The sequence below is a fragment of the Musca autumnalis genome, unplaced genomic scaffold (genome assembly GCF_047663935.1).
Source record: "Musca autumnalis isolate F117 unplaced genomic scaffold, ASM4766393v1 scaffold_4, whole genome shotgun sequence".
NCBI classification, from domain to species: Eukaryota; Metazoa; Arthropoda; class Insecta; order Diptera; family Muscidae; genus Musca; species Musca autumnalis.
This window is the reverse complement of record NW_027411977.1, coordinates 46464211-46487021: the sequence shown is the minus strand read 5'-3', so window position 1 is coordinate 46487021 and position 22811 is coordinate 46464211. Positions and strand designations below refer to the sequence as shown.

At 37.5% G+C, this 22811-nt stretch overlaps 2 protein-coding genes across 5 annotated transcripts in view; both read left to right on the top strand.

The window, feature by feature from the left end:
* Positions 1-22811, top strand: part of LOC141403880 (G-protein coupled receptor Mth2-like) — a 536210-nt gene that overhangs the window by 87711 nt on the left and 425688 nt on the right. The window lies entirely within an intron of this gene.
* LOC141403878 (G-protein coupled receptor Mth2-like) lies at positions 1688-20156 on the top strand. 2 transcript variants are annotated; one of them, XM_073986940.1, is made up of 7 exons: positions 1688-1830; positions 13814-14507; positions 14580-14765; positions 14827-15051; positions 19046-19190; positions 19267-19455; positions 19517-20156. In XM_073986940.1, the coding sequence occupies exons 2-7, from the start codon at positions 13823-13825 to the stop codon at positions 19632-19634; spliced, it is 1548 nt and encodes a 515-aa protein (XP_073843041.1). In that variant the 5' UTR covers positions 1688-1830; positions 13814-13822; the 3' UTR covers positions 19635-20156. The 2 variants fall into 2 exon arrangements, with proteins under 2 accessions (XP_073843041.1, XP_073843042.1); XM_073986941.1 differs by having other exon boundaries at positions 1694-1725.

The window sequence follows — 22811 nt, the reverse complement described above, 5'->3', positions numbered from 1 at the left end:
TTGACGCTCTATCTTAAAAATTGCGAGCTGTATCTTGATTTCAACAGACAGACGGACGGACGGACATGGTTAGATCGACTTACAATTGTATGCTGATCAATTTTTTTTACAGTTCTCTCTTTTACGAGTTTTACCATTAAAAAGTACGGGAACGAAGCTAATATTTTACTTGCCTTTTTGCAGCATTTTTTGTGACTTTTAAATAGCAAATGTGTTTTATTAAGTCGCGTTTAATGTAAATGCGCTTTAAACATGATATCGATGGATTGTACCGATTAAAATCGATTTTCAGACCACGGAATGAAGCACACATACTAGAGCTTTTTATTAAACAGAAAACCAGTATTTTAATTCAACAAATTTACAACACTAATAATAACAACACTGAGCTTTCTTGTCCAGAGAGTATACACATATCAGCCAAGATCACCCATATACGTTAACGTGACTGCAACAACAACATATGTTCTCTTTATTCTCATCTGTCGTGGTTTATCAAAGGAAAGACTATCTCAGAGAGACTAAAGCACAAAATATTTTGAGCACCACCGCACATATTACTCAGTAAAAACATTGGCAAAGAGAGCAATAGTCGCAATGATCAATATGTTCCCAGTGGGAAAATGTAATCGATGGGAATCGAACGGGTAATACAGAGCCACTATGTTTTATTGATTACCGAATACATTATTCGTAACACGGTGCATGTCCTAGGAAAATAATATATTCCTTTATAGTATCCATAGAAAGCATCGTGTAATCAATGGGTATATTCTTTTATAGTTCTTTAGTAATACATAAAGGAATTCATATACTGGAATGCATCGTATTATGTATGTATTCTCTTTTTATAAATAATTTATTCCCCCGGTATGTCTTAAGTAATTTATTGGATTAAAATAGAAAACCATTAATTTTAATTCATTTTTTATTTATATTTAGAAATATAAGGATTTTATGTAGTTAAAAAGTATTCAGAGAATACAAAAAATATTCATTCATTAAAAACAGAAATTAAAACAGTTCATTACAATTTTTTAAAATTAATTATTGCGTTGTTTTTGGCCAAATGCGCTTTTTTAAATTGACGCACTTTTATGAGGTGTCTTATGTCTCTTTCGTACTCCTTTTTGTCATATCCCTCACATTTTAGTACTTCTACAATTCAAAATTATAAATTATAAGAAAAAGGAATATGGCATTTTGACAAATTATACTTACCAAACATACATTTTACAAAATTACGTCTTTATTGTTACACGACACAAACAAAACTGGCAAATTTATGCTGCGACTTGAAGGCGTCGGCAGATAACGGGATTACAAAAAATACAAAAAGAAACATTGCATTCCCTTGTCGTATCCAGTGGGAATGTAACAGGTAATTAATATGAATTTTTTGTCAAGTGGAATTACTCGTTCGATTCTTTACGGTATATTTTATAACGCATCTTCTATAATATATTTAATAATTTCACTTTTTGTCCAATTATATTCTTTTCTCGATTATTACGGATACGTTTTGGAACGTATTGCTTATAATGCGTTAATAAATATATTTTCAATGTAATATGTTCCCAATTTTCCCACTGGGTTGTTTTGGGTTCTCTCAAAACAACTTTTTTTTAGTTTTTTAGATGAGAGAATGATAAGCTTAACTTACAGGTAAGTCCGATTTAAAATATTCAGTAATCATTTAAACTTGGCTTGAAGCGGTTCATAGAGGTGCGCAATAGAAAAGTTCGTTTGTTTGTTTTTAATTTTACCAAATGTTACTACAGCCAAAAATAAAACTTGTGGGCGATTAAAATTTATTATACCAAACAAAAAGTATGCACCTAAACAACAACAAAATCAAGAAGTATAACTTCAAAAATAAAGCAAATTTAATAAAAACTTACAACACGGAACATAAATAACTGGTTTAAAAGGAAAATAACAAAACTCGGTTTCTAAAATCAAGTAAATCATCAACTAAAGTGGCAATAGAAACGTAATAATGAATGTTACGCATGGCAAAACAAAATGATTAACTCACCTCTTGTTATTAATCAATGGGCCTAAGAATGTGAATAGCCCAGCCTAAATATTGTTGCTTCATAATAGAAAAATTGAAAATCAAAAAACGAAATAAATACATACATCTTAAAACATGACCACAAACTTATCAAAATCCAGTTTTGAATTGTTTTTTTTTTGTCGTTTCTTGTTTTTGTTTTCCTCCCTCTTTTCGATGTTTCAACTTGGGTGAGGTAATCATGCAGAATGGAATCAATGTCATTGTTTTTCCGGCGTATCATAGATTTGTTTAACAACAACAAACAAAAACTTGAACCAATGTTTTTGGAATTGCGGTTTCTGATATTATAATAGAAATTAAAAATAACAACAATCATACTACCAAATTTATTTATATTAATGCTAATTTCGTTATACGTGCCCGGCATAATATCTTTATTTTTATTCAAATTTACCGGTACGGTATTTGTCGCTGTTTGCTATTTGAAATAAATAAAGAAAACAAGTTGCAAATTAAATGTGCAGATAAGAATAATTTAACGACTTTTTTTGAATAGAATTTTGTAACAGTACTTTACTTTTGTGGCAAAACATTAACCTAATATTTCGATGAATTGGAAGTGGAAAACATATCGTCGCACAGTGGTTCAGGAATCGATTTTCCTGGCCGAAACCCCAATTTTTGGTCGTCAACGATTGTTAATTTCTATATGGGATTCGTTAATAAACCAAAAAGTTGGTCAAAATATTGTGCTTCTAAAAACGGCAATTTTTTACAATTTTGAAAAAATACGTTATTTTTGAAAATTTCTGGAGAAAGAAATATCTATTTTTTCAGAAACTATAACAAATATTGTGTCCATTTTTTTATTTTTTTTTGTTAGATAGGTAGGATTGTTGTCTTTAAGAACTTTATCAACAAATTACCATGGCGTTTACACGAAGTGAACTATTTTATTTTTATTCAGTGAGTAAATTTTACTCAAATTCCAACTTTAGTGGACTAGAACTTTTAGGGAACAGCTTGGAACAAAGTTCCGTTTTCAAAGAGTTTTTTTTCAGCTCATATCGTTCATTTACTCCAAGAGTGACACATCTCAAAAATTTCAGTTTCGAGAAAAACGCGTTTAAAGCTGACGATTTAAATTTTACTTCCTAACTTAAAAAGATTATTACACAAAAAATAAAATAACTACTTGGACCATATTTTGTAAACAGCTAGCCAGGTATCAGTGATAAATTTCTGTGCAAGATCAAGCATGATTTTAAGTGGTTTAATACTTCATAAGCTCAAAAAACAGTTTTTAAAATAGAAGTCGTAGAAAAAATAAAAATTGTTTACTAGAAAAAGCCTTTTTTGAGTTATGTCACTCTTTGAGTAAATGAGCGATACATACTTTTGTACCCGTCCCTTTCCGTCCGTTTAACACTTTTTTAATATCCCATATAAATTATAGTTTTTTAGTCCATATTTATATTCGGCAATTTTTCTTTTGGCAATTGTTAGTTTGTCGGTGAGAGACTTGAATGTAGTGTTGAATGTGGCACCTAAAATTTGGGCGTAGTTTGCGGTTGGAATCCTACTACAGTCGACCACGACATTCAACTCTCTTCCAAACTGCGCTGTCCATTTGGTCAACAGAGTGGCTGTAGATTTTGTGGCGGAAATCTGCATATTTCTCGCGTAGAAAAATATGGAAAGCTCGGTTAAATAGGAGTTCAGTCTCTGACAGATGTCATTAGGGAAGGTAGCTGACGCCAGGATCGTGCAATCATCCGCATACGTTACGATTTCGATGCCGTCTGGAGATATCACCCCATCTTGGGGAACCCCTGTTTCACTCTACGGGGTTTGGACTTCTTGTTCCTGAATTTCACGTACGACTGGCGTCAACAAATATAATTGACTACCCAACGTTTCAAGCTTGGCCCGAGGGTTGTCTGCTCAATGTCCTCAAACAGAGTGGAGTGCCTGACTGTATGAAAGACCTTTGATAAGTCATGCGCCACCATCATTGTCCTATCACACGGCGGTCTCTGGTTGAGAACTTGACAAATATATGTGGAGATGACGTGCTGTGCTGCTTACGGAATCCAAGGTGATGATTGGCAACTTGATAGCTATTTCTGATACTGGGGAGGACTAAGGCCTCAAGGGTCTTTGCTACGGCCGACAAAAGCGAAATCGGCATGTACGATTCACTTTTGCAACATCATCCATTGTAAACTGTGGTAGGAAGAGATCTTATGCGACGTAATACTCTTCTCTTCGAATAACTTGCGCATCTCTTCGGGTCAGTCAACGTAACGTCGCCAAACGTGACTGAGGTATTATCTTTCCTCCTTTCAGGGTTCGAGAGTGTCTTAACCGTTGCCCACAATTCACTTATACCGGCTCCAATGTTGCAACTCTTCAGATGATTTAACCACTTGTTCCGTTTATGCTCGGCGACCAGCATGTTAACTTCCAGTGTCAAATCCCAGACTCTGGGGCCATTGGGGCTCGACGAAGCTCATCATGCCCATTTGCTATTCGCCTCTGCTGGGAAGTTTGGTCTTACTTTGGGTATTCGACCAGCAGGTATATGACGAGCGGCTGCAGCAGTGATGATGCCTCTGAACGTCCTTTCTGCTACCCGAACATTAGAAGGATTGGGCAGTTCTCTGAAGCGGTGATTAGTGAACTCTCTGAAACTCGGCCAATCAGCTTTCCCATGATTGACGAATGTGCGGCGTAAAGAGTTGATGGAATCGGGTGGTCTGCTAATGGAGGCAGTTATGGGGAGATGGTCTGATCCAAGAGAAATGACGGGTTGCCAAGTAACGGCATTTGTCAGACCAGGTGACACAATAGTCACAATGTCTGGCGAACGGTGACACTCTCCTTTAATTCTGGTAAAGGCGTCCTCATTGATCGAGGAAAATGAAGAGCTCAGCCAGCGCTGTACCCCTCTGGTCGTTTCCGAGGGCCGAATGCCACATCTCATGATGCACAGGCTCGTAATCTGAGAAACAGCTATGGCTGGGATGTATACGTTCAGCAACTCTATCTCGGCAGTTCCACACATGACTGCTACATACATTCCATTTACGGGTCTTTAGAGACAGGCTCAAGCGAGAGTCTTTATTGGACATACTGGTGCAATCGGAAAGCTAATCCGCCACCTCCACTTCTGGTGCGATCCTTAATTAGCACGTTGTTAGTTGTTGGAAAGTATGCCCAAGGATGCCTCTTTCTCACGGTATATAACATGGCGATCTTGCATTGTCCATTATCCGTTCAGGTACGGCTTAATTTTTTTCTGGCGCAACGCCCGTTTTTGTACGACCCTCACGACCTTCGTTTTAATTTCAGTTTTACCATTGATGAAGATTGTTTTCAATTAAGCGTAATCGCTTCTCAAATCCTGTACAAGTCAAAATGGGTCCATATCTTCTTGTACCAGTTATAGCCTTAGGGAATATTTTTGTCTGCAAACCTGGCAGGTGTTTTTTCTGCTTCTTATGGATTTGGAGCCGTAGTAGGATGAAAGTTTTCAATATTATTAAGACATTAAACAGCAGCCATAATAACTGACAATTGCCGAAAGGAAAATTGCCTAATATAAATATGGACTTACACAAATGGACATATTTTTTAATATACGAGTTTTTTAAGATTTATATGAATTTTATGAAAACCCAAGGGGTGCTTTTTAAACTTGGGAAAAAAACTAAATTTTATTAAAAATTTTTTTGGAAAAATTTAAAAAAATGTTTTCCAATTTTTTTTTAAATATATGACATTTTTATGGTTCGGTTATTGGTGTTTGACCTTTTTTAAATAGTTAGAAAATGTGAAAAACTCAGAAACATCCATATTTTGATGCAAAATGTGAAAAAACTAAAATTTTTAATTTTGACCTTGAGTTCCTCTGCAACTGCTAGACTGAATCGAAATGTTTCTAATGCATAGGAAATGTTATTATGTTATCTGTTGAAAAAAATATAAATAAAATATCTTGCTTTTCAAAATAGTCAGGCTTAATCCCAACTTTAATTTATTAGTGGGAAAAATTGGTGATGTTTACCAAGGGGTAAGGTAGGGAAGACTATAGTTTCAGATCTCGCTACAGATCTTCATCAGTTCCCTTGTTTCTTGTTCTTTAACAAGAAACTTTTTATGCCCAAGTGTCAATTGCTCGCTCAAATACATAAGTGTCCAAAGAAACAAACTGATCGGGAATTTCTTTGAATTTCTTTTCTACAAGTGGTGACAAGACCCGGCTATAAAAAGTAGGTCCCATATAATTGAACCAATATGAATCGGCGTGGAATGTTGTGGGAACATATGCAGGTATGTATGTGTGTAGCGTGATTACAAGCTTAAGATAGGTGTACGGACGCACATACATACATCGAAAGCTAGATAGAATCAGCCCTTCGAGACATATTTCGATGTGTTCCAATTGCTTGAGCTAAAACCAACTTATAACAACCTTCCACATGTTGTTCTAGGATATAGGAACAACATTTAACATTTGATGACATTAAATATTTTTTGTTACAACATACGAACATAATTGAAATAATCTGCTAGAAGCGTTATAGTCCTAAGCATAATGAAGAAATGGGTACTTCAAATGTTTGAAACTTCAAATAAAAAGCAACAAAGTGAAGAACTGTATTCACATTTTCAACTTTAAGCACTTATCAAAATGTAAATGACCTATTTTTGTTTTGTTGGAGAAGTTTATATCTAAAGTTCGGCAAAGTTTAACTGTCTGCCTGTGTACTTTATCTGTCATTAACATGCTTGAGGGCATAGGTTAGTTACTTTGTTACAATAAATACATACATACATATGTATGTATGTATGTATGAAGTAAAACTTAACAACTTCCGTTATATGAATATTATGTTAAATTAAGACATAAATTAGTTACTATAAACAATGGTAGTAATGCGGTACATATAAAAATATTGAGAGTAAAGCAGAAAAAAAAATAGATAATACCAATGTGGTCTCGAATGGGAAGTGAAGCGATTTGACCTACAAAGTACTTGGGGTTGTTTAAGATATCAACTCAAGAGTTTGTAACCTTAATAATTTTGAAAACTTTCATACTCATACTGCGGCTCCAAATTCATAAGAAGCAGAAAACACATGCCAGGTTTGCGGAGAAAAATATTCCGTAAGGCTATAACTGTTGTAAGAACATATTGACCCATTTTGACTTGTACAGGATTTGAGAAGCGATTACGCTTAATTGAAAGCAGTCTTCACCAACGGTAAAACTGAAATTAATACGAAGGTCGTGAGGGTCGTCCAAAAACGGGCGTTGCGCCAGAAAAAAATTAAGCCGTATGTGAACGGATAATGGACAATGCAAGATCACCGTGTTATATACCGTGAGAAAGATGCATCCTTGGGCATACTTTCCACCAACTAAGTAAGGATCGCACCAGAAGTGGAGGTGGCGGATTAGCATTCCTATTGCACCAGTATGTCCAATAAAGACTCTCGCTTGAGCCTGTCTCTAATGACCCGTACATGGAATATATGTAGCAGTCAGGTGTGGAACTTCCGAAATTGAGCTGCTGAATACATACATCACCTGGTCTGACAAATGACGTTACTTGGCAACCCGTCATTTCTGTTGGATCAGACCATCTCCCCATAACTGCCTCCAGTAGCAGATCACGCCATTTCATCACCTCTGAACGCCGTACATTTGTCCATCATGGGAAAGCTGATTGGCCGAGTTTCAGAGAGTTCAATAATCACCTCTTCAGAGAACTGTTCAAGCCTTCTAACTAACTCAACCAGAGACCACCGTGTGATAGAACAATGACGGCTGCGCTTGACTTATCAAAAGCCTTTCACACTGTCCACTCTATTTGAGGACATTGAGCAGACAACCCTCCGGCCAAGATTGAAACGTTGGATAGTCGGGAAAGCTGATTGGCCGAGTTTCAGAGAGTTCACTAATCACCGCTTCAGAGAACTGCCCAATACTTCTAATGTTCGGGTAGCCGAAAGGACGTTCCGAGGCACCGCCATAGACCTGCTGGTCGAATACCCGAAGTAAGACCAAACTTCCCACCAGAGGCGACGGGATTAGCAAATGAGCATGATGAGCTTCGTCGAGCCAACCCCAATGACCCCAGAGTCTGGGATCTGACACTGGAATTTAATATGCTGGTCGGCGAGCACAAGCGAAACAAGTGGTTAAATCATCTGAAGAGTTGCAATATTGGAACCGGTATAAGTGAATTGTGGGCAACGGTTAAGTCACTCTCGTACCCTGAAAGGATGAAAGATAGAACCTCAGTCAAGTTTGGCGACGCTACGCTTGATTGACTCGAAGAGGTGCACAAGTTATTTCGAAGAGAAGAGTATTACGTCCCATCAGATCTATTCCTATCACAGTTTACAATGGATGATGTTGCGAATGCCATCAGGAACGCTAAATCATCCAAAGCGTTGGGCCCTGATGGAATCTCCATGGTAATGCTGAAGCAGCTCTATGAGCCGGGAGTTGAGCATCTCACTAAAGTTCTCAACCTGTCCCTAACCACCCTCATTATTCTCGAAGTCTGGAAAATGGGTAGAGTGGTCCCGCTACGAAAGACAGGCAAGGGTGCCAGCAAAAGTGAATCTTACAGGCCGATTTCGCTTTTGTCGCCCGTAGCAAAGACCCTTGAGGTCTTAGTCCTCCTCAGTATCAGAAATAGCTATCAAGTTGCCGATTATCAACTTGAGTCCGCAAGCGGCACAGCACGACGACAGCTCTGCACGTCATCTCCACATATATTTGTCAAGGACTCAACCAGAGACCGCCGTGTGATAGACATCTGTCAGAGACTGAACTCCTATTTAACCGAGGTTACCACCGAGGAATATGCAGATTTCCGCCATAAAATCTACAGCCACTCTGTTCACCAAATGGACAGCGCAGTTTGGAAGAGAGTTAAATGTCGTGGTCGACGGTAGCAGGATTCCGTCCGCAAACTGCCACAAAATTTTAGGGGTCACATTCGACACAACATTCAAGTCGCGCACGCCACATCTATCTGCAACAAACTGAAAAGTAGAAACAAGTTCCTCAAGTCCCTGGCCGACAGCACTTGGGGTGCAAATAAAGTAACCTTCTTGACCACATATAACGCGATAGGTCGGTCTGTGGTAAGCTATGTGGTTCCAGCGGGGTCCCCGGGATTATGTGATACGAATTGGAAATATCTTCAAACCTTTCAGAATGCCGCACTGAGAACAGCATCAGGGTGCCTCCTCAAGAATACCTTAGTGGATCATCTACAAGAGGAGGCAAAGATTCTTCCAGTACAGCAACACAATGAGATGCTTTCGTTGCAGTACTTGCTTGGGTATTACCGTGGGAGCCATCCAAACCACGATGTGCTGGGTGTGACCGACACATTCAGGCACATCAGGAAGGAAATTTATGCTCTAGAGGGAGAGGTCCAACGGAAAAATGGGCGGCATGGGACTGCACGTCACAAAGCACATTTTGTACTGCCCGCCAAACCTACAACATCGCTCAAAGAAGGCTCTTGTGGATTGGTGCAATACGTATGAGACAGAAATAAAACAGCTATCGGCCGTGTGGGTATTCGAAGGTCTTTTTTGTTCATGGAAGAAGCACTTCGAAGGAAATGGTCGCCTGTTTCTTCTGGCATGTGGCGAATATACGGCTTTACGGCAACGTAGAACTTAGTGGTAAAATACAATTTGTTTTCCTAAAGTCTCCTGATAAATTCGAAAAACGAACTCCATGACCATGCGAACTATCACACATCGATTCAAAGCAGCGCCATTTTGACCGGACAAAACGTAAAAGTGATAGGTTTTTCGCCGTACAGCTCTGACCCTGGCACCCAATGACTTAATTTGATTCCCGCACATAAAAAACAGGCTTGGTCAACGGATTTCGTCGCCAGAAGAGGCTGTTGAAGCGTTGGGCCAGAAAGTTGTCGTGCAACCCTTGTATAAAGTGTTCAGTTGTCTGGTTCTTCTGTGTCTAGACTCAAAATATTCTGCAACCTGGACTGGCTGCGTCCATACAGAATCAGGAGACAGGTGAGTGGGCTTGGATGGGCAAATGCATCATGTCGTGTCGTCCCAATCCACATGCACCACATGTGGCATCAATTTGGGGGCAATACTAATTGAGGCGGCTGGATTGTGTCGTTGCCCTGCTGCGATGAATGGATTGTGGTCTCCGAGAACGGCATTCACACTGTATATTTATACTCCTAAGCAACTGCATAGCTATGATTGCTAGTCAAGATTGTAGGAGGCATACTCACGGTGGTAATACCCAAGCAAGTATTACATCGGCGACATTTTGTTGTGATGACGTCATCGTCTTCTCATGGAGATGGTCCACTGGTGGCATGAGAAGGCGCCCTGTTGCACTCCTCAGAGCAGCATTCGGGCGGGTTTGATTGTTCTTCCACAGAGTAGCGCTAACATTAACATACCAAACTGGTGTCGACTGCCACAGACTGGCCTATTGCTTTGTAAGAGTTCAACAAATAGATCTTTGTCAGCACAAGTGCTGCTTGTCAATGACTTGAGAGACTTGTTCCTAATTCTGATCTTGTCGCAAAAGCTGTGCCTTACATGCACGAAATAGACATGCTGTGGAACGTTAAACCCAATATATTTGGGGTAGATAGTGTTCGGAATCAGATCACCATCGACCAATATGTTCAGGGGGAGCCTCATTTCAGTCGTTCGGGTGGTGAACAATGTTGCGGTGGATGTTTTCATATTCCTGAGTGCCACCTTGGTGCAATAGTAGGCACGTCCGCCTTACACTCTGTGCCGGGTTCGTTTCCCAGGTCATTCAAAAACATTATAATTTGCAACATTGGCAAAATACCCCTTAGCGTAATGTAGGTGACATTTCCTGAGTATCGCAGTCATATAAATATTCTCTAAAAAAAGTGGGCCATTGAGCCAATTTGAATCAGCGTACACTCATTGATATGAGAGATGTCCCTGTGTCCTTTCAAGGATTGTTATGGAAACTTATATATTTTCACATAAATTTAGTCTATAACATATTTATGTCATTGACGATAAGACCCTATGCCAAGATCGTCATGCGCATACATTACAATATGTAAGCCGTCTGTAGGGTGTGGAATTGCAGAAAGGTAGAGGTGAAATAGTTCCTGAGATATCACATCGTCTTGGAGAACTCCTTGTTCGACTTCTTATTTCTGAATGCCACAAACGAGTGGCGTATACGGCTAGATGGAAGTCTTCTCTTTGTCATGGTTGACTGTATCTAAGGCTATTTATAGGTCAAGAGCCACCATGACTGTTAGGTCGCACGGCCTTTTTTGCTGATGATGGGTCCCTCATCGTAAATTGTGGTGGTTACTCTTCCCATTAGAAAGCTCTTATACGGCGTTGCATACTCCTCTTCGTTCTATCACTCTCGGGGTGCTCTATAAATTGTCGCTTAAAATAACGGGCGTACCTCTGTCGTAACTGTCACGCCGTTGAAAGTAACAGCTGTGATATCATCATTCTTTCTCGGATTCTAGAGATATTTAACCGTTACCCATAATTTACTTAATCCAGTGCCAATGTTGTATTGCTTCAGGCGATCAAACCGCTTTTTCCGCTAATGTTCTCCTACTAGCCTTTTTAACTTCAAGAGTAAGTTCCCTAACTCTTGGGTCTTCATTTGTTAGTCCCGTTGCCTGGTCTAGTGTCGGCTATTCGACCAGCAGATATGTTGCGACCGGCTACAGCAGTGATTATGTCTCGGAAAATTATCTCAGGATCTGAGGGAATGGGCAGCTTTCTGAAGCGGTGATTGGTAAATTCTCTGAACCCTTGCCAATCAGCTTTTCTATGGTTCAAAAGGTCAAAGGTTATGAATACGGGAGGTTTGTTTACTATGACTATGATCAGAAGATTGTCTGAGCCAAGGGAAATAACTGATTGCCAGGACTCGTCACTTATCAGACCGGGTGCAAAAATGGTGATATCTGGCAAGCTGTGGCGATCTTCTTTTATCCTCGTAGGTGCATCTTCGTTCGCCGTGCAAAATGTCGAGCACTGTACCTCTCTGGTCATTGCCTAGAATGGAATGCCTAAACTCATGGTGAGCATAGAAGTAACCTAGCACCATACGGCTCAGCCCTTGATGGCTCAGCTATTCATCGGCGACATTTACTGGCATTTACACTGCCAAACATAGCATATCCATGGACCGGATATGATATCCTCAAACCCCTAAACATTTACGCTGAGAACTTACAAAACTTCTTTTGCCACCTACGAAAATATTTTTTTAAGTTTGGATCTGCTCATAATACATTTGGGTCCAAAAATCCCCTTCAACATAGTATGGAGGGTATATTAAGTTGTTTTTCTGTTTGTAACGCATTGAAATATACATTTCCGGAACTATAAAGTATATATATTCTTGATATAGCACAATAATTGAGCCAGAACGCTTTTCTCCATAGGCAGGTCAAGTTTGAAGATGGGCTATTACGGCCCAGGTTTTGGTATAGCCCTCATATAACGATACCTCCCGATTTTCGGTATTTTTAGGACTTAAGCTAAAATTTTTAACCGAACTAACTGTAATTTGACATTAGGTGTTCTCAAAAGTCACGAAACATCTTCACTAAAAATCGTCAACATAGGTCCATGTTTTGGTACCTCCCGATTTTCGGTATTTTGAGGATTTTAGCTAAAATTTAACAGAACTATCTGTAATTTGGCATTTAAGGTTCTCGGTGGCCACGAAACTTGTCCAATAAAAATCGTCAATATAGGTCCATGTTTTGGTAAAGCCCCCATATAACGGTACCTGCGATTTTCGGTATCTTGAGGATTTTAGCTACAATGTTTAACCGAAGTAACTGTAATTTAATATTTAAAGTTCTCAAAGGTCACGAAACTTTTTACTAAAAATCATCAATATAGGTCCATGTTTTGGTATAGCCACCATATAACGGTACCTGCGATTTTTGGTATCTTGAGGATTTTAGCTACATTTTTTAATCAAGCTACCTCTTATTTAATATTTAAGGTTCATAGTTGTTATAAAACATTTCCACCAAAAATCGCCAAGATAGGTCCATGTTTTGGTATAGCCCCCATATAACGGTACCTCTCGATTTTCGGTATTTTGAGGATTTTAGCTACAATTTTTAACCGAACTAACTGTAATTTGGCATTGAAGGTTCTCTGTGGCCACGACACTTGTCCAATAAAAATCGTCAATATAGGTCCATGTGTTAGTATAGCCCCCATATAACGGTACCTCCCGATTTTCTGTATTTTGAGGATTTTAGCTCTATTTTTAACAAAACTAGCTGTCATTTGACATGTTAATTTTTAATGGTCACGAAACTTCTTAACTAAAATTCGCCAACATAGGTCCATGTTTTGGTATAGCTCCGGTACCTCCCAAATTTCGGTATTTTGAGTGTCTTAGCTACATTGCTTGACGGAACTACCCATAATTTGACTTTTGAGGTTCCCTGCAGTTATACAACTTTTCCACCAAAAATTCTTAAGATATGTAGACACTTTGATATAGTCCCATAGGCGGTACCTTTCACCTGACTGAACACATTTTTCAGATTAGATTAGATAATTTAGTCATTTGGGGTCTCCATGATCGGAAAATGTTTCCACCTAAAATTTTAATTAAGACTTTTATGGTGGTGGGTATAAAGAGTTCCCGGCCCGCCCGAAGCTGATTTTTTTTATACTTGTGTTTCTAAAAAGAGTTTTTGTTCATTGTATTTTCAGCTTCAAAAAATGTTGCGCCCTCAAATTCTACAGTTTATTACCCTACTCTGTGGCCTTCACGTCTACCATGCTGAGGACGGTGTTTCATATTGTAACTTTGAAGACACTGTCGACTTAAGCCACTCGCAGAAATTTGCAAATGGTTCATATTTATACGGTGACGATTTAATAATACCTGCCGAACAGGTTAGCATCTACGACTATGAAATTATATACGATGGGGATCGAATATCAAGGGACCCACATCCACGTGGTTGTGTGTGTCGGCCGGGTGAACGAAGTTGTATAAAATTCTGTTGTCATCCTACGAAACAAATGCTCTCGAACAGCAGTCGACAATGTGAAGAACTTTATGAGGTGCCAAAATTTAATCACAACATGAAAGTAATTTCGTTAAACGGTACTCGTCGCATTGTTGATATAACCAAAGAATTTACCATGGTCCTGGGTATACCATGTGATAATGCCTACCCATTGAATCCATTGATGAACTTGCACGAAAAATGGAATTTACTAGAGAATGGTTCGCTGGTGCTCTACTATAATCTACGCATCTTAGATAAAAGTGATTATTGTTTTATGCCCGAGCTGCGAAATGATAATGTCGAATTGGGTGGTAGTCCATGGGTCCTTAGTCCCATGATTTGCCCCTTAACGAAACCAATTTCAGTTTCAAGGCTATTCAATAATGTGGGTAAGTGGGTTTTACACACACAATGCCATTAAATTTAAAGATTTATAATTTACTCTTTGTTTCCTCATTCAGCCGATTGCATATCGATAGTTTTTCTCGTTCTTACAATTTTGGTAATTGTGGTAAAACCGGAAAAAATCAATTTACAAGAAAATAGTTTACTGTGTTTTTTGGTTTCGCTGACCATTGGTAATATTATAGTGGCCTCCACCTATATTTCGGATACCCAGTTGACTGGTTTGTGGTGCAGTTTTGTGGGTAAGTAGATCTTAAATGTGTGTCTATCACTTCTGACTGGATAAATGTGTTTGTATTGCAGGCTTTTCGGGCTACCTCTTTATGGTGGCATCTTTCTTTTGGTTGAATGTCATATTTTTTGATTTGCTGAAAAGTATTGTGAACAGAGAAAATCATTTTGTAACATATCTAGCCTATGGCTGGGGTGTTCCAGCTGCTTTCACAGCGGTATTGCTGATAATACAAAACTCCAATATGCCTGATAAATATAAGCCTGGTTTTGGAGAGGACTCCTGCTGGTTTAATGGTAAGTATGAGTAGAAAACCCACAAACAGTGTTTACAGAGATACTTCGGGCCAGAAAACGTGGATTCGTTAAAGAATATTTTTTCAACCACCATCAGAGCCACAAACGTGGATTTTTTAAAGAATATTTTTTCGACCACCATCAGAGCCACAAACGTGGATTTTTTAAAGAATATTTTTTCACCCACCATCAGAGCCACAAACGTGGATTTTTTAAAGAATATTTTTTTCACCCACCATCAGAGCCACAAACGTGGATTTTTTAAAGAATATTTTTTCACCCACCATCAGAGCCACAAACGTGGATTTTTTAAAGAATATTTTTTCACCCACCATCAGAGCCACAAACGTGGATTTTTTAAAGAATATTTTTTCACCCACCATCAGAGCCACAAACGTGGATTTTTTAAAGAATATTTTTTCACCCACCATCAGAGTCACAAACGTCGATTTTTTAAAGAAAATTTTTTCAACCACCATCAGAGCCACAAACGTCGATTTTTTAAAGAATATTTTTTCAACCACCATCAGAGCCACAAACGTGGATTTTTTAAAGAATATTTTTTCACCCATCATCATAGCCACAAACGTGGATTTTTTAAAGAATATTTTTTCACCCACCATCAGAGCCACAAACGTGGATTTTTTAAAGAATATTTTTTCACCCATCATCATAGCCACAAACGTGGATTTTTTAAAGAATATTTTTTCACCCACCATCAGAGCCACAAACGATTTTTAAAGAATAGTTTTTCACCCATCATCAGAGCCACGAACGTGGATTTTTAAAGAATATTTTTTCACCCATCATCAGAGCCACAAACGTGGATTTCTAAAGAATATTTTTTCACCCATCATCAGAGCCACAAACGTGGATTTTTAAAGAATATTTTTGCACCCATCATCAGAGCCACGAACGTGGATTTTTAAAGAATATTTTTTCACCAATCCACGAACGTGGATTTTTAAAGAATATTTTTTCACCAATCCACGAACGTGGATTTTTAAAGAATATTTTTTCACCAATCCACGAACGTGGATTTTTAAAGAATATTTTTTCACCAATCCACGAACGTGGATTTTTAAAGAATATTTTTTCACCAATCCACGAACGTGGATTTTTAAAGAATATTTTTTCACCAATCCACGAACGTGGATTTTTAAAGAATATTTTTTCACCAATCCACGAACGTGGATTTTTAAAGAATATTTTTTCACCAATCCACGAACGTGGATTTTTAAAGAATATTTTTTCACCAATCCACGAACGTGGATTTTTAAAGAATATTTTTTCACCAATCATCAGAGCCACAAACGTGGATTTTTTAAAGAATATTTTTTCACCCACCATCAGAGCCACAAACGTCGATTTTTTAAAGAATATTTCTTCAACCACCATCAGAGCCACAAACGTGGATTTGTTAAAGAATATTTTTTCAACCACCATCAGAGCCACAAACGTCGATTTGTTAAAGAATATTTTTTCAACCACCATCAGAGCCACAAACGTGGATTTTTTAAAGAATATTTTTTCAACCACCATCAGAGCCAAAAACGTCGATTTTTTAAAGAATATTTCTTCAACCACCATCAGAGCCACAAACGTGGATTTGTTAAAGAATATTTTTTCAACCACCATCAGAGCCACAAACGTGGATTTTTTAAAGAATATTTTTTCAACCACCGTCAGAGCAAAAACGTGGATTTTTTAAAGAATATTTTTTCAACCACCATCAGAGCCACAAACGTGGATTTTTTAAAGAATATTTTTTCAACCACCATCAGAGCCAAAAACGTCGATTTTTTAAAGAATATTTTTTCAACCACCATCAGAGCCACAAACGTCGATTTTTTAAAGAATATTTTTTCAACCACCATCAGAGCCACAAACGTCGATTTTTTAAAGAATACTTTTTCAACCACCATCAGAGCCACAAACGTCGATTTTTTAAAGAATATTTTTTCAACCACCATCAGAGCCACAAACGTGGATTTTTTAAAGAAAAATTTTTTCAACCACCATCAGAGCCACAAACGTGGATTTTTTAAAGAATATTTTTTCACCCACCATCAGAGCCACAAACGTGGATTTTTTAAAGAATATTTTTTCACCCACCATCAGAGCCACAAACGTGGATTTTTTAAAGAATATTTTTTCACCCATCATCAGAGCCACAAACGTGGATTTTTAAAGAATATTTTTGCACCCATCATCAGAGCCACAAACGTGGATTTTTTAAAGAATATTTTTTCACCCACCATCAGAGCCACAAACGTGGATTTTTTAAAGAATATTTTTTCACCCACCATCAGAGCCACAAACGTGGATTTTTTAAAGAATATTTTTTCACCCACCATCAGAGCCACAAACGTGGATTTTTTAAAGAATATTTTTTCACCCACCATCAGAGCCACAAACGTGGATTTTTTAAAGAATATTTTTTCACCCACCATCAGAGCCACAAACGTGGATTTTTTAAAGAATATTTTTTCACCCACCATCAGAGCCACAAACGTGGATTTTTTAAAGAATATTTTTTCACCCACCATCAGAGCCACAAACGTGGATTTTTTAAAGAATATTTTTTCACCCACCATCAGAGCCACAAACGTGGATTTTTTAAAGAATATTTTTTCACCCACCATCAGAGCCACAAACGTGGATTTTTTAAAGAATATTTTTTCACCCACCATCATAGTCACAAACGTGGATTTTTTAATGAATATTTTTCACTCAACACCAGAGCCACAAACGTGGATTTTTTTAAAGAATATTTTTTCACCCACCATCAGAGCCACAAACGTGGATTTTTTAAAGAATATTTTTTCACCCACCATCAGAGCCACAAACGTGGATTTTTTAAAGAATATTTTTTTCACCCACCATCAGAGCCACAAACGTGGATTTTTTAAAGAATATTTTTTCACCCACCAACAGAGCCACAAACGTGGATTTTTTAAAGAATATTTTTTCACCCACCATCAGAGCCACAAACGTGGATTTTTTAAAGAATATTTTTTCAACCACCATCAGAGCCACAAACGTGGATTTTTTAAAGAATATTTTTTCACCCACCATCAGAGCCACAAACGTGGATTTTTTAAAGAATATTTTTTCACCCACCATCAGAGCCACAAACTTGGATTTTTTAAAGAATATTTTTTCACCCACCATCAGAGCCACAAACTTGGATTTTTTAAAGAATATTTTTTCACCCACCATCAGAGCCACAAACTTGGATTTTTTAAAGAATATTTTGTCACCCACCATTAGAGCCACAAACGTGGGGTTTTTAAAGAATATTTTTCACCCACCATCAGAGCCATAAATATGGATTTTTTACAGATTTTTTTAACCCACCGTCAGAGCCACAAATTTAGGTTTTTTAAAGAATATTTTTTCACCCACCATCAGAGCCACAAACGTGGATTTTTTAAAGAATATTTTTTCACCCACCATCAGAGCCACAAACGTGGATTTTTTAAAGAATATTTTTTCACCCACCATCAGAGCCACAAACGCGGATTTTTTAAAGAATATTTTTTTACCCACATCAGAGCCACAAACGTGGATTTTTTAAACAATATTTTTTCACCTAGAAACATGGATTTTTACAGATCATTTTTCACCCACCATCTGAGCCACAAACGTGGATATTTTAAAGAATATTTTTCACCCATCATCTGAGCCACAAACGTGGATTTTTTAAAAAAATATTTTTTCACCCACCATCGCTCTGATTTTTTTTTAATTTTTACCACCCATCAGATCCAAAAACTTTGATTTGTTTTAATTTTTTACCTGATCCACAAACATCTGCTACTTTTTATTTGTTTCCAGGCTAAATAGATACTTCCCTGGAATTATAATAGTTTGACAGATTGCTAAAATGTAGTTAAATGTCAAATAGGGTTTCTCCGATTAGATCATTACAATCCGCACAATTGACTTTCCTTAATATTAATCAGTTTTTTGCTTTCCATATTTATTTCAGCTAATAATTTCTCATCATTATTGTATTTATACGGCCTAAATATACTGCTACTGTGTTTGAATATATTCTACTACATTACGACATGGCATAAAATGAAATCAGTTCTACAACATCAACCCACACGAAAGGATGATTTGGTGAAAAGGTAATTTTAAAACTTTAATATCATTATCCCTTATGAAGAACTAGTCACTAAAATTACAAATATTTTTGTTTTTCAGTGCTGATCAATACGGAAGGTTACTGATGCTAATGATAACATTAGCCTGTTTCGAAACTATATCGAATATTGAAAGTGTTTTACATCCGAACAGCGAAACTATTTGGTATTTTGTTGCTGATTTTGTTGATGCTCTTGAGGGGCCAATAATATTTTGGATATTTGCCGTAAAGCCAATTATTGAAATAAGGTAAGAGCAAATCACACTTAAATACAAATCCCAATAATTGATTATTTAATTTTTTTTACAGAAGGAACCGATTTTTAGAAAATGGCAATCAATATGATCCCCTAGATGAGGGTATAACAATGTCAGATGCTCCTGGTTTTAAAATTGAAAATGATACTCAAATCTATGACCGTTTTTAGTTAGTATTAACGTGGCAAAAATTCCTGATAACTAAAAGGAAAGGCGTCTAAAACATAAACCAAATAACCATAGAAACAAAACAAGACGATTTGATGGAAGAAATCATGTTGTATTTTTTTTTTTTGGCAAAATACTCTAAATATATACATATGGAAGGAAGTATGTATATACATACAATGTATATTTGCAAACAACTGATGCAATAATCTTGTAAAATATTTTATTTAGAAACGACAATTCTAGATTAGATTTCTTTGGAAATTTTTACAAATCGCATAAGTATTAAAAATGTAATATCAACTAGCGGCATAGTATTTATAAAACAGTTATTTTCAAATTTTTATTGCAAGATGTTGAGATATCACTGATGTGTTACACTATGTATTTAGTAGAATAATACTTTAGGCTGTGACAGTAAACACAATCAAGCAATCGTTCAATCTACATTTAAGTGTTGTAGTATATTTTTTGTGCTGAGTTGAAAGACGATTTTAATAAAAAATATCTTTATATTGAACCAACTGTCAGCTTATTTATTTTTGGTCGTTCCAAAACAAGAATCTAATAACTTTTATCATTTTTTTATAACATAAGGGAAAAATCGTTATCGTAGTAAATATTTGTAGATTTTTGCAGATTCTGGAACATGCAATTTGTTTTTTTTTTTTATACATGTGGGGATTTCTGAGTGAAATCGAACACATTTTCAAAAAGTGGTTTTTGATTTCCTTTGCTTTATGCTGTGGCGGTGCTGCTCATCTGCAAACCATTTCGCGCCTTGAAAAAGTCCAATTATGTAAAAATTATATAAATAAATCTTTATAAATAAAAATCAAATGTCGATCCTTGGTAAAGGCATCAGGCGAGAACGGCTGGACCGATTTCGATAATTCTTTGTTTGAAATGTAGAAGAAATTTTTACGCCCACTTTTTTATACCCTCCACCATATGGAGGGTATAATTAAATTTGTCATTCCGTTTGTAACACATCGAAATATTCGTCGGAGACCCTATAAAGTATATATATTATTGATCAGCATAAAATTCTATGTCGATTTGACCATGTCCGTCTGTCCGTCCGTCCGTCAGTCCGTCCGTCTGTCTGTCTGTTGAAATCAAGATACAGCTCGCAATTTTAAAGATAGAGAGTAAAAATTTGGTACAGAAGTTTTTATTACTGACAGGATGGTTGGTATTGAAAATGGGATATATCGGTCCACGTTTTGATATAGCCCCCATAGAACGGTACCTCCCGATTTTCGGTATTTTTAAGGTTTTAGCTTCATTATCCTACCAAAATGGCTGAAATTTGGTACATAGCCTTCTTTAGGGGTATAAAAGTTTCCCCCAGAATTTTGTTGGTATCGGTCCACACCTTCATATAGCCCCCATAGAACGGTACCTCCCGATTTTCGGTATTTTGAAGGTTTTAGCTTCATTATCCTACCAAAATGGCTGAAATTTGGTACGTAGTCTTCTTTAGGGGTATAAAACTTTCCCCCAGAATTTTGTCGGTATCGGTCCACACCTTCATATAGCCCCCATAGAACAGTACCTCCCGATTTTCGGTATTTTGAAGGTTTTAGCCTCATTATCACACCGAAATGGCTGAAATTTGGTACTTAGTCTACGTAGGTGGTATAAAACTTTTCTCCAGAACTTTGTCGGTATCGGTCCATGCCTTCATATAGCCCCCATAGAACGGTACCTCCCGATTTACGGTATTTTGAACGTTGTGACCGAAATATTCCACCGTAATGGCTGAAATTTGGTATTCAAACTTCGTTGGGAGTACTCAAAATTCCACTTTAAAGTTGTCATATAGCCCACATGGAAAGGTACCTCCCGATTTTTCGTATTTTGAAGGTTGTGTCTTCAATATTCCACCAAAAATGGCTGAAATTTGGTATTTAGTCTTCAATGTGATATAAAACTTTTCGCCAGAAATATGTCTGTACAGGTGCACGCTTTCATATTGCCTCATTTCTGACTAAAATTCGTTGGTATAGGTCCACGTTTCGATATAGCCCCCATAGAACGGTACCTCCCGATATTCGTAATACTGAAGATTGTGACGTCAATATCCAACCGAAATGGCTGAAATTCGTTATTTCGTCTTCCAAGAGTTATAAAATATTCCAGAAGAGTATTATCAGTATAGGTCCACGTCTTTCTATATACCCATAGAAGCGCACATTTTCGGTATTTTTTATATTTTAGCCACATTCTCTTACCGAAATATAGGAAATTTGGTATTTAGTCTTCTTTGAGCCTAAAAACTTTCCATCAGAAATTTGTCGGTATAGATCGACGTTTTGAAATAGCCCCCATAGAATGGTGCCTCACATTGTTTTACCGAAATTGCTGAAATTTAGTATTAAGTCTTCTTCATACACGAAAGGAAACTAATTATTCCATTTTACTTCAATACATCTTGTGGTGGAGGGTATAACAAGTTCGGCCCGGCCGATCTTAACGCCGTTCTTACTTGTTTTAAATTTTAATTTTTTATCTTTTCTATGAAAACTAAAATTCTACCAAAGAGTCAAGCATCAAACTGATGGCTTTGGTACAGGCACATCCTCCTGTATAGACCAGCAAGGTAATTTGGTAACTGATACAGATAGTGTACTCAGGATATGGAAAGAACATTTTTTAAAACTGTTAGTATCCAATAGCAGAGAAGACGACGAAGATACCACAGTCCCAATCCCAGAAGATGGTATTGAATGTATACCGCCCAGCCAAGATGAGGTAAAGACAGCAATAAATCGGCTGAAGAATAATAAGGCAGCAGGAGCCGAAGGCTTACCAGCCGAGCTGTTCAAAACCGGAGGCGACACGCTGATAACGTGTATTCATCAGCTAGTTAGCACCATCTGGCAGGCAGAACGAGTACCCGACGACTGGAACCTGAGTATCCTGTTCCCCGTCCACAAGAAGGGAGATAAGACTGTATGCTCTAACTATAGGGGCATAAGTCTACTCCCTATTGCCTACAAGATCGTGTCAGAGATATTGTGCGAACGACTAAAGCCTATGGTCAACGAGATAATTGGGCCATACCAATGCGGCTTTAGACCTGGAAGGTCCACCATTGACCAGATATTTACCCTGCGACAAATCCTGGAGAAGACCCAAGAGATGCAGATCGACACCTACCACCTTTTTGTCGA

Coding starts and splice junctions, on each gene's coding strand:
- LOC141403878 (XM_073986940.1), top strand. CDS start 13,823: ATGTTGCGCCCTCAAATTCTACAGTTTATTACCCTACTCTGTGGCCTT. Junction 15,052..19,045: donor GGACTCCTGCTGGTTTAATG/GTAAGTATGAGT, acceptor TATTTATTTCAG/CTAATAATTTCTCATCATTA. Junction 19,191..19,266: donor AAGGATGATTTGGTGAAAAG/GTAATTTTAAAA, acceptor TTTGTTTTTCAG/TGCTGATCAATACGGAAGGT.